Source organism: Peromyscus maniculatus, chromosome 7, assembly GCF_049852395.1.
Source record: "Peromyscus maniculatus bairdii isolate BWxNUB_F1_BW_parent chromosome 7, HU_Pman_BW_mat_3.1, whole genome shotgun sequence".
NCBI lineage: Eukaryota > Metazoa > Chordata > Mammalia > Rodentia > Cricetidae > Peromyscus > Peromyscus maniculatus.
In genome coordinates, this window is record NC_134858.1 from 52,527,298 (window position 1) to 52,539,952 (window position 12,655).

The following is a 12,655-nucleotide window of genomic DNA, read 5'->3' on the forward strand; positions in this document are numbered from 1 at the left end:
TTAGGACAAATAGAATGTTGGATGGAGATGGTGAGCTGGCCGGGCGGCAGAGGCACGGGAACATGTCAGGGAGACGGAGGCCTGCAAGAGCAGGAAGAAGTCTAGTGTCAGAAAGTGTATCGGGGTAGAGCCATGTGGAGATACATCGAAGGGATCAGTGGGGCAGGTCCCCGAGGCCCTGAGTGCTGGCTTTGAGCTGATGTTCACGGACTGTACCACAGAAGTGCTGGCGGTGGGGCCGCTTGGCTGCGGTGGGATGACTGTGCAGAGACGGATCAGCAAGATGAAGGGCATAGGGGCTGAGCGGGCGAAAACCTACAGGGCTGGGCATCCCTGCGTGTACAGTGTAGGGGAGGGAGACAGCAGAGTCGAGCAGCCTCGCTCTGGTGCCTGAGATCCTGGAATGTGGAGATGGCTGCCTCCGGCATCATGAGCCTACGCAGGGTGTCAGACAGCATGACGGTTCTTTCTCTGGCCTCCTCTCGGGAGAGAGGGAAGGGGCCAAGCCTCAGTTACACCCTCATCACAGAAAGACTCTGAGGCAGGTACTTGAGGCCCGTGGTAAAAGCTTTGGCTTTCATGGCTCTCCAGGGTGCTGTAACTGAGGGCCTGTGGAGGTGGGCCAGCACTCCTCAGGAGGTCTCCAGCCCAGAGAAGAGGCTCCCTGCTCATTACTCCTTTAGAAAAGCCCACTCTGGGGTCCCAAGGGAGCTGTTTGAGACCCCCACAGAAGGGGGCCCCTTAGGTAGCAGTTGCTGCCGGCTGTGGGTATATGGTGGTAACAGCAATGGCTATGCTTATTTATGTCCCAGGGCATGTTTGACAGTCTCCCCTTGTCACAGCCCACAAACCAGGCTCTACTTCCCCAGCAATGCAAGGAGAAAGGACAGGTACAGCGTGATGAGACAACTGGCCCCTGCTACAGACAGCTAACCAGTAAAACGTAGTGGCAGGATTCAAATACAGGACTCTGGGTGAGCGGCCATGTGGGAAGCGGTGAATCAAACCAGGCACCGACAGGAAAACCGGAGACATAATCTGGACTCCAGCCTCTTAGTGCTTGGCAGCCTGCTGTACCCAGAGGGCTGGCTTCATTGCTCAGCCTTGCCTCTGGAGCCTCCAGAACCTTGTGACCATCCGGACATGCTGAACCCAAAAGCAAGGACAGCAAGGCTCAGAACCAGCAGTACATGGCCACCCTGCAGGAACCCGGCAGCCCTGGCCAGAAGACACTTAGGGTCGGGGGCTGTAAGGCCTTCTTTGAGTAAGTAGCATGACTGGTCAGCCTCCTGAGCCCCCAGCAAGAATTCAAAGCAAGAACCGAACTTTTCAGGTCAAGTCATATGGACGGAGAGGGCAAAGGGCACAACAGGTCACCCCGTGGAGGCTGGGACAGCGTATTCATTCCCTCCACCGCTTAGTCAGCCCCTTCTCACCCCAGGACCAGCCTGGGCCAGTCAAGAGAGCAAGGTTCTCATCACTAACGCGAGACCCTAACCTAGGTCATTCTCCCCGGGAGCTGTTGAGAGCCCACAGTACCCTACGCCCTACCTACAACTTGGGTAGCTGCTGAACAAAGACTCACGACTCTTGGAATCTGAACCGGGCTGGAGTCAAGTCTGCTCATCCCTGTCCACCCCACCTCCAAGTGCCGCTGCCCCTTACAGTGTGCAAGGCCTGGGCATCTGGATTCCTAGACCGGCCCTGTTTCTGCCTTGCTTTGTGACTCAGAGCAAACCCTTGAGCTCCTCCCTCCCGAGCACAAGAATAATGACTCCCGTGTGCCCCACCCCTGAGGGTTGCTGGGATGACTAATGACATAATGGAAGGGAAAGCCCTTTGAGAATGTTTCAAGGGAAACACAAGCTGAAGGCACCCTTATTAATAATAGATGCCTGGGGTGCGTTTCTGCCAGCGCACGCTCAGCACTTCTGGGGCGGATGCCCAGGAGATGCTCCGTTATTTCATTTGCTGCCACTGATAGTTCGGAGCGGGGAGGGAGGTGGGTCGGACCGATGGGTACCGTGCCCTACCTCCAACAGCCAGCTCCTGAGCTCCTGCTGCTGGCACATCCTCATTTGTCCCCTTGTGAACAATGCCGCAGTCACCCAGTTTCAGAAAGGAGATACCTGCCGTCTCCTTCCTCAATACCAGCTCTTAACCTACCCCACCCTCCTTGAGGAAATCACAATATTGCAGATTTTTCTTTCCTTGGCTCTATTGCTCAAAAGTTTGGTTTTTGTCTCCTGATGCATAGTTAATTTAATTATCCAAAGAAAATGATGGAACACTTGATGCTAATTTATTACCAGCTACCAAGGACACCACACCGACATAATTTCATGCAGAGCCCCGGGCTGCAGCTTAGCAGGCTGCCTATTCGCCCTGAACAACCAAATGAAATTGACTACCCAGGAGGTCAGCCAGGACATTAAACACTGTGATAAGTGTGGCAGAACCTCGTGCCTGAGATTTACAGCGCACCTTCCACCCCACGCTCCAGGAGCCTCCCCAACATCAATTAGGCCTCGTAACTAGGAGGACTCACCTCTGCCTACGCTGTTTAAAGAAGGAGCATGGACTGTGGGTCCTGGTTGGGATAGTGCCACAAGAGAAAGCAGACTGGACCCACCCTGGTGCACAAGCCCTGCCCTCCCCTGCATCCTGAGCAGAGCACAGGACGGAAGCCCTAGAAGAGGCCCCAGGAATGGGAGTCAGCCTGTACTTGGGAACCTCTGTGCTTGTGCGGGCTGGGTCTTCTGCTTTGGATGTATCCTTTTTTCAGCTATGTCCTCTGAACCTGGCTAGCTGCCACATCTTTCCTCTACTCCAGACCGCCCCAGCTGGGGCCCGTGGGAAAGCGTTTGGTTGTCTCAAGTTACTACTAGTCCTGAGTCCTCAGGCAGGCTATAAACCCTGTCGGCTTTGGTCTTCTCGTCTGTAGTATGGGTTCATGAGACTTTCATGAGACCATGCATCTAAGTGGCTCAGCAAAGCATCTTGGGCATACAAAACTCTCAAAAAAGAGTTATTGTCTTTACCCATATAGTGTGGGGTCTGTCTACACATTCAAGTCACCGTCTTACACATGAAGAACATGAAGCCTAAATGGAGAAGAAAACCAGGTGGGTCTTGTCTGTCATCCTGGCACCCAAGCTGAGGCAGAGGAGAGCCACGAGTTTGAGATGTATAGTGAGTTCAAGGCCAGCCTGCGCTAAAGAGTGAGATAGTGTCTCAAATAATAATAATAACAACTATTATTGTTATTAATAGAGAAGAAAATTAAAAGGAGAGAAAAATAAAATAAATAGGCACCTTTTGACTAGGGTCTAGCCCAGTGAGTGACCCTGCCTCAGAGACATAAAGTAGAACCAGATGTCTGGGTGATCAGCCCAAATGTCCCCAGGTGGCCCGACATAGGGGCAGCAACTGAAGCTTCTGGAGAGTCCAGAGGGAAGCAGCGTCTGCCCTGACTGCCTGGCCCATGTGACTAGTTGTGGGAGGTAATGAAGGTGATGCCAGCCCCTCCGGAGGGAGCCCCATGCCACCACCGCCTCTTGCTACGACGACAACAGGCTTGCAGCTCTGAAGCCATGCACATGGAGGAGAGTCCTAGAGAAGCTGGGGGTGGAGAGGAAGCAGCCAATACAGAGGGCAAGAGTCCTGGAGGAGGTGGGCATGGAAGGAGCTGGGACAGTGGAAAGGCCATGCACCTCCAAGTCTGAGTCGTGTGGGTCCCATATGTCAATGCCCATCTCTCTGGCCATCATCTCGGCCCTCCACGCAGAAGGCAGCAGCAGCAGCCAGACTGCTGTATTAGAGACCATCCAGTATGTAATCAATTCTTAGTAAGCCATATTTGCCAAAACTTCTGGTTTATGTTTCAGTTGCTTTGTGACCTGGGGCAAACTCCTGTGCATGTGATTTTCAATCTCTCCCCTACTCACTAGCAGGACGGTGTGCACCAGCGTTTTAAAAGCCAAGGTTATCAGCAGGTCTTCATTCCGGCTCCCAGAGTTCCCCCAAATCTAGGGTTACATGGAATTCTGACCGTATACCACCCCCCCATACGCTCTTTTTACAGGATTATCAGCCAAGCCTCCAGTTAACTATATCCATCTGGCACAATCAATAGGGTTCTCTGGGTTTCCCACTTTCTCCGGCTCACTTTTATGTCCACCAAAACAAAACCCCCAGTCAGAGGCAGCAGGAAACATAGCCATGCTGAGCATTCCTTTCAGAATGAGAACATAAGGTGCATTTACGGCTGGGGTTTCCAGTCCTCCAGCCGGTGCAGACACGCCCAGGCTCTGGCGGCAACCGGCTCCCCTGCTATCCTGGGAGGAAAAGCTTGCTCTCTGCCAGCCTCACCCAGAGCACTGGACCCATTTACACCGTCTCTGGGGCCCCATTTTGTAGCCAAAGAGTTTTCAGCTAAACCCATTCAGGGCATGAAGCCAGAGGACTCCTGTAACTACCTCCAAATAGCTTCCATCTTTCCTCCCCTCCATCATCGTGAATACATCACCACCAGGTCCGGCTAGTTGTCCAGGAAGGTCATGAGCCTTCTGCAAACCCAGCAGCTCTCCATTACCACACCCTCCTCAGGTGGCGGGGTCTCACTCAGGTCGTGCGGCTCTTTGTAGAACACTCAGTAGGCTCAGTTTTGATTTTGTGTATGTGGTGTGTGTGTGTGTGTGTGTGTGTGTGTGTGTGTGTGTGTGTGTGTGTACACCCAAAGTTGAAATCTGGGAGTTTCTTCAGTGGCTCTCCACTTTATTGATGAAGGCACGGTCTCTCACTAAACTCAATTCTAGCTAGTTTAGCTAGTTAGGTAGCTAGTCCTGAGATCCTGCCTCTTGTTGCCACTGCACCTGCCAGGCTTTACCATGAGTTCTGGGGATCCAAACGCTGGCTCCCATGCTCGTGTGGCAAGCATTTTATCGGATAAGCCATAATCTCGGCCCAATATGCTGACACACTTAAGTCTAAAGCATTCAAACAATAGCCACCAACTAGCAGAAAGGATTTTTAAAATATTTAACAAAATTACCCGATAGGTCTCTAAGACAAAACAAAAGCTACAGAGAGGCAGGCTGAGCTTCTTGTCCATTCACTTGGGCATCTGCTTGCATTGTCTAGAAAATAAAGGGTACAGGCAGCAAAGTTTTTGCAAAGGATGTACAAGGATGACTTCATATTAGCACAGCTCTATTGGTTAACTGTCCCTCTATGGTACACTTTCACGGAACCATCATGGGAGCATTCCTTCAGAGTCAAGTTTGAGAAACACTGGCTTAGGAGGGAAAAGGCCTCCTAAACTTGTCAATGACCTCTACAAACTGGCTTCTGTTAACTCATACTTCCCCAAACTCTACGTTTCTGCTCCTCACTGCCTCAACTATCCACATGAACTCTGAGCTCAGTTTCTTCTTCCATCCTACATGCTAAGGCAAAGCCTCCAGCCCCTAAGAAGAGCCACCACTGGCCCACAAGGCGACATTCAGTGACAATGCCTAGTGTTTGCTCCCTGCTTTTGCATCTCCTCTCATCTTTTCTGGTAGAATTCAGAGGGCGGGGACCATGCCTTCAACAGCCTGTGACCTCAGAGACCAGCACACTGTCCTCTCTGACAAGTGAAGCTAAGGCTACCTTAGGTTGTGGCTCCCCATATCACAGCTGCTGAACCACTGAACACGGCAAGACTGTTCCCGGCAGCATTGCTGAGCACATGCTGGGAGCAGCGGCATCATTGGGCCTCAGGCTGTGTGAGGGAAGGAGCATCTCGGTCCTCTCAGGGGCTGTCCTGCAAAGGGAAGCAGGCCACCCAAACTCCCAGGGACCAGAGGAAGCCAACCAGACCTCAGACAAGCAGAGGGGAGGGGGAAGCACACACATACATAGTAGGAAGCACATTGCCCTTGCCTCCTTCCCCATTGCTTCCAGAGGCCCGGAGCCAGAGGAAAGAGCAAAAGGATCGTTCAGTTTCCAAAAAAGTGAAGGTCAAAGGGGCACCTCAGACCACGCCTTGTGGGCTGACTTCACTTTAATCCATCTTTCATAGCTGACTTCTTGTGCGTACATGTTTTTATATGTGTACAAATGTGTATGCGTGTGGCAGCCAGAAACTGGCAACGCTTGTCTTTCCCTCGCCCCCTTTCCACTTTAATTTTTCGAGGCAGGGTCTTTTATTTAGTTAGATGAGCTGGCTAGCAAGCCCCATGGATCCACCAATCCCCATCTCCCCAGTGGTGGTGTGACCTTTTAGAAGGTAGGTACCAGTTATCCAAACTCAGGTCCTTATGGTTATGTAGCACTTCACTATCCGAACCATCTCCCCAGACTTCTGGAAGGGCATTCCAAGTTGGCGCTCCAAGGGGCTTTTATCCCACAACACTGCCTGTCCTTTCTACCCCAAAGCCTCGTGAGTGGCAAGAATCATTTAGTGCTGTGTCTGAGGCTGATTACTATGTAGGCCTGGTCTCCCTGTCCCTTGAGTTGAGGGAGACTCAGATTTCTGGTGAGGGCACCACTCTGAAGCCAGACTGCCCAGTTTCAAATCCTGGCTCTGGTTTAGCTGTCCATTTGAAGTTACACAACCTTGTAGAGGTTATAATTATTGCTGTAAACCAACAAAAGCAGGATACAATTTAACAATCATTAGGAAGACTAGAGGGATAGGAAATGCTAGGACAGTGCCTGGCTATATGCACAGCAAAGACTGTACAGCCAAGGACCGCAGAACACCTATGTGACAGTAGTCCTGCAAGACCCGAGACTGCTGCCAATCTCCTATGGTGCGGGAGTAACATGGCCCAACGTATTAGCCACACATCTGCGGGACAGATGTAAACAGATTGGCTGTGCTGCCAGTCACATGAACACGTATGCACACTATGAACACTAGGTGTACAGTTGGCTGAGGCATCGAGGTTTGTACATTCCAAAGACACCTGGAGAAGAAAATGGACCTTTCTTAGAACTTACCAGCCCGGTAAGTAACATGACTATGCTAAATGCTATGGTGAGGATGACAACCAGCCGTGTCCAGTCAATTCTGGTTCTTGGAGCTGGGAGAGGGCAGCTATGACAAGAGGAATCAGTGGGAGAAAGGGCAATCGGTTCAACTCAGAGGTAAGGCACTACCTGGGGTGCTCCTTTCTGACTGGCATATCTCCACGGGGGTCCCTCTACAGCCATCCCATCCGCCACTGCTCTTGCTGCCACAACAGAGGCAAATGGAGAAGCCCCTAGAAAGTACCCCAAAGGTAGAAAGATACAGTAGTCACTTCATGAGATGACTGAAGCCATGAATGCCCAGGCAATTCAAGTTACGGTTTTCTCTCCTCTGCGTCCCACTGTTTCAACCTGGGCAACAGGGGGCACAGCCCAATGACCCCACAGCTCTGGCATTCTAGGATCCCATGGTACTAATGTGTTCATGACCTGTGAAGAGCTATCACTTTACTGCAGTCCTCTCACCCCGCTGGAAGGCTAAAACGCCACAGCTTCCAAAAGCACTTTGCAGCAAGGGACTGCAAGTCAAAATAGGCTCAATCAGGCAGTAGGCCACGTGGGGTCTAGAGGGCCTCACTGCTCACTTCCTATCTCTTCCATGGTGCTGCATGCTCAACGCAGGGTACCGCCTCAGTTGGCAGTTCTTACGTATTCTACTCTGCAGATGACTCACCTGGCCCCAGATACCTGCCCATGGCTTCCTGCAGGCCTGGCCATAGCCTCACCCACCTGTCTCAGACCTGCGCATAACTGGACTTGCACTCATGGTGCATCAGAACCCTAGGGCAGGAGAGTGCAAGTGATGACCACGTGATGTAGGGCCTGGTTGTTTTTCTCCACACAGAGGAAAATACCAGGAGAGTAAAGGAAAGGGCCGAGAATTTTCTGAGCAGAATTTAAACATTCACAGTAGTGTCAAACTTTCTGCATAAAAAGTTATAATGTCTCCGAGTCGTCCTTCTCCACTCCCCCTCCTTTGCAGACAAAGTCTGATTAACAAACCCCTAAAATGGACACCTGAAGTTTAAGTTAACCAAACACTTACAGCCTGGTGAGGCACAAGTCAGGTTTACTTTTACATTAGCTGTTTTCTGAAGACTAGGGTGCTTCTAGAACATTCACACTTTGTGGTCAAGCTTCTGTAGCTCTGAATTTGCCAATCCAGCTCCTATCTTCTGGGACATGCCATTCAACAATTAAACTAAGGTGACCAGGCTATGGGAATTTTCATGCTAACAATCTTGCCTAAAACAGAGATCACCCGTGAATAAGACAAGTGAAGAAATAAGATGATGATGATGATGATGATGATGATGATGATGATGATGATGATGATTTGAGATAGGGTCTATGTAGCCTTGGTTGGCTGGAACTTGCTATGTGGACTAGGCTGGCTTCGAGTTCACAGAGATACATCTGACTTTGGGGTGCTGCAATTAAAGGTGAATGCCACCACACCTGGCTAGAAGTGCATTTTATTCCCTTTCTTCAATTTCTTCTTTATTTAAGAAGTTAGGCGTGTTTCTGATAGTAATTTTAAAGGATGACAAAACTTTATTATATATTTTATTACAGAATTAGAAAATGTCAAAAAATAATTGTTTAGGACCACAAAAAATTAAGAAGGAATATAACAATTGATTCATCAAAAGGCATTCTAGCTGCTGTTAGCATAATTTTTTTCCCTCAGATTATGAATTTCTATTCCAGCTGAATACTTTTGACAGTTTCCTTAAGATATGATTTTGATTTATTTTTTCTTCAGTATTTCTGTCATTTCAGGAACCACCTGCAAAACAAACAAAAAAGCCAAAATCGTAATTAAACAACTTAAGCCCTCTCTGAGATAAGGCCACATAGCTCTTGGGGAGGCACAGAGGCTAAAATCATGGCCAATCTGTTCAGCAACAAGTGCCATTCAGGCACATGCATTCCCTGTTCACTCGCTCTTCCTCCCACCCCTCGTGAGATGGCAAATCCTCTGTGGGGAGAGCTCACCAGGAGCACAGGCTGTCAGGGTCTAGAGCCAACTTCTGCCCAGATGCCTTTGATACAACCACAAACTCAGACATTACTAAGAAGACTGGGTAGGAGGCTCAGCTCTTCTCTCTGGGGCTGAGAGCAGCGAGCCCCCTTTCCCTCCGTATTTCCCCAGCATCCTCCCCACCTTCACCGTGCACCTCCCTTTCCTTCAAGCCTGCACACCAATGTCACTCCTCACAACTCTCAAACTCCTCTAGCACTTGCTCTTTCATTCTTTTTTTTTTTATGCTGTGCTTTGTTTGTTCTTTTTTCTCTGCGTGACTGCTCCGGCTGTTCTGGAACTCGCTTTGTAGCCCAGGCTGGCCTCAAACTCACAGAGATCCTCCTGCTTCTGCCTCCCGAGTGCTGGGATTAAAGGTGTGCGCCACCATTGCATGGCTACTCTTTCATTCTTGCATTGCACACTTCATCAACATTTTGTTGGCTTTCTCACCATATGTTACTATTATGTGGCACATTCAAATGAACTCAACATTCAGTATCATTGCTTTTCACTAAAATATGCTGTGGCTGGTCAGCAAATAAACCACAGCAAGTGCAAATGACTGGGCTAACGCCTGTCCTAAAACACAATTAACTTTGACCCTTAGCCCTGTCAGGTCAGGCTATAACTAGAATGTGACGTTTGGACAGCAGAGGAGAGCCGACAGTAAGACTCGGATGCCACACAAACACTCCGAACACCAGCCGGGTCGCCTGTGTAAAATATCAATTACCCCGTCTTTCAAAGGGCTGTGAGCTGCCCTAGCTCAGAGATCTCCACTGACCGCTGCACTGATGAATGCAGCCTCTCAATTATTTAAGAGAGCTACATTTCCACAAGGTGGAAATAATGCGTTCCTACAAAATTTATTAAGGAAATTGTCGACATGTTGTTTCTTCCGAATGTCACTTTGTCTCCAGCCTATTAAAAGGCCTGTGTTTACCATGGAGCCAGCAGGCATTCGCTCAGGGCAGCTCTAAGTGCTGGCACCACTTCCCCTGGCTTTCCTCAGTGGAGGCACCATGAGCTCATGCCAGTCACAGGGATGACATGCTCCTCGAGCCTCACGTGGGACCAGCGTGTTTCATGAAAAATATGCCATAGCACAACATCTTTCCCCAAGAGACCAAACATTTAGAATATATAAAAGCCCACCCTACAGAATGCCCCCTAACCAAACTCGCCACAGAAGAGTCAAGGGGACTTTCTCTAGTCATCATTAAATCAACAATAGACTTTACAAGGATTCTATATAATCCATTAGGAGGAAATGCTTAATCTAGGCCCAGGCATACTGAAAGACCTACATTTTTACTTTTAATCTCCTTTAGACATTGCAGAAGCAGCCAGCTCTACTCAGGAAATGCAAATCAGAGGAGACTTGAATTTAAAAAGAAGGCACTCTACTGCCATAAACCCATGATGAACGTGTTCCCCTTAGAGCTGGGAGAGTGGAGACAACTCTGAGTATGGGATTTCTCTTCAGTGTGATGGAAATGTACTGGGATTAAAAGATGGCTGCACAGCTCTATGGATATACTAAAAATCAACAAACTTTATATTAAGTTTGTTGATCAATTCTGTTACCAGAAATATACTCTAAACATGGTCATCTTATACCAGATGTAGGAGAATAAGAGAAACAGGACTACCTGCTCCAAATTAAGGAGTTTTTAAGAAAGAAGAGACCAGTGTAGCCTAGGAAAAATCAGAACATCATCCTAGAGAAGAAAAGGAATCTGGTTGAGAGAGAGAGAGAGAGAGAGAGAGAGAGAGAGAGAGAGAGAGAGAGGGAGGGAGGGAGGGAGGGAGGGAGGGAGGGAGGGAGGGAGGAAAAGAGGGGGAAGGGGGAGGGAGGAAGGGAGGAAGGAAGGGAGGGAGGAGGGGAGAGGAAGAGAGGGGGAAGGGGGAGGGAGGAAGGGAGGGAGGGACGGACGGACAGACAGACAGACAGACAGACAGCCAGCCATAGAGATAAATACTGGAGGTTCAAGAGGTAACAGAGTATAATGGCTGTGGTGGGCAGACAGGAGGCCTAACAAATCCACCCCATGGGAACACTGCGGTCTTTTCAATAGAGGGAGCAGGGCGACCGGGAATCCACATGGAAAAGAATGAAGGTGGGCCCCTATCGCATACCATATACAAAAATGTACTCCAAACAAACCAATGACCATAACCACAAAGTTGTTAGAAGAAAACCTAAGAGTCAACCTGTATTACTTTAGGCTGTCCATCGCCTCTCAGATACAACAAAAGCACAAGCAATGAAAGGAGCAATAAACAGACTGGGTTGCATCAAAATCAAAGCATTTGTACATCTAAAGAAGTTATCAAAAAAGTCAAAATAAAGTCGGGCATGCTGATACCACCTTTTATCCCAGCACTTGGGAGGGAGAGGCAGTCAGATCTTGAGTTCAAGCTCTACATAGCAAGTTCTAGGCCAGCCAGGGCTACAAAGTGAAACCCTGTTTCAAAAAACAAACAAACAAAAATAAATAAATACAAAACAAAACCCTTTACTGAATGGGAAGAAGTATTTAGAAACCATATATCGGATAATGGCTTTATATTGACAACATGCAAAGAACTCAACAAAAAGTTAAACAGCCTAACCAAACCAAAGACTTCCGATATAGCTCAGTGGTAGAACATTTACCTAAAATGCATGAAGCCCTGGTTTCTGCCTCTCACACCAACAAAAAGGAAGCAAAGGACTTGGGTAGAAATGTTCAATACACATCTTTTCATGTGCTTGAATGTTCTTAACATCATTAGTTACTGGTGAAAGACACATTAAAACTATAACTGAGATACTACTTCATCCCTAGGATGGCTCTAATTAAAGGAACAGAAAATAACAAGTGTGGATGAGGCTGTGGAAAAAACCTTATACACTGCCATCAGGAATGTGTGACCTCTGTGAAAGCAGTCTAGAAGGTCTTCCAAAAGATAAGATGGAATTACTATATGACTGGGCAATTCTGCTCTGTGTGCATGCAAAGAAAATGAAAGCAGGGATTTGAACATATACTTGAAGCCCAATGATTACTATGGTATATTAGGAAAAGTTTTCTTAGGTATAACACTTGAAGTATAGGCAACATAAGATTAAAAAAAATAGACAAGTCAGACTTAATCAAAACTTAAAATGGTTATACTATAATGAAAATGAAAAGGCAAATTCAGAATGAGAGACCACAGTGGGAATCATACCTCATAGGGAGCTAACTTCCAGACAGACAAACAATTTACAACTCAAGAACAAAAAGGCAAAACAATGTAAAAACACAAGAGTCAATGCTACAGAGAAAATATGTAAGTGGCTAGTAAGAATACAAAGAAAGCCGGGCGGTGGTGGCGCACGCCTTTAATCCCAGCACTCGGGAGGCAGAGCCAGGTGGATCTCTGTGAGTTCGAGGCCAGCCTGGACTACCAAGTGAGTCCCAGGAAAGGTGCAAAGCTACACAGAGAAACCCTGTCTCGAAAAACCAAAAAAAAAAAAAAAAAAAAAAAAAAAAAAAAAAAAAAAAAGAATACAAAGAAAATAGTTAACAACGTCAGTCACCAGGAAAATACAAACCACAACTGAAAGATAACACTCCACATCTA

The 12,655-nt window shown here is 48.1% G+C and overlaps 1 protein-coding gene across 2 annotated transcripts in view; it reads right to left on the bottom strand.

The window, feature by feature from the left end:
• Positions 1-8,548: 8,548 nt before the first annotated feature.
• Positions 8,549-12,655, bottom strand: part of Etfa (electron transfer flavoprotein subunit alpha) — a 64,439-nt gene continuing 60,332 nt past the window's right edge. For both annotated transcript variants that reach the window (XR_006074116.2, XM_042280975.2), the window contains one exon: positions 8,549-8,806. Coding sequence is in view for 1 of the 2 variants with exons in the window: in XM_042280975.2 (XP_042136909.1) it covers positions 8,768-8,806 (39 nt within the window). In the remaining variant the exon portion in view is untranslated. The remainder of the gene's footprint in view (positions 8,807-12,655) is intronic.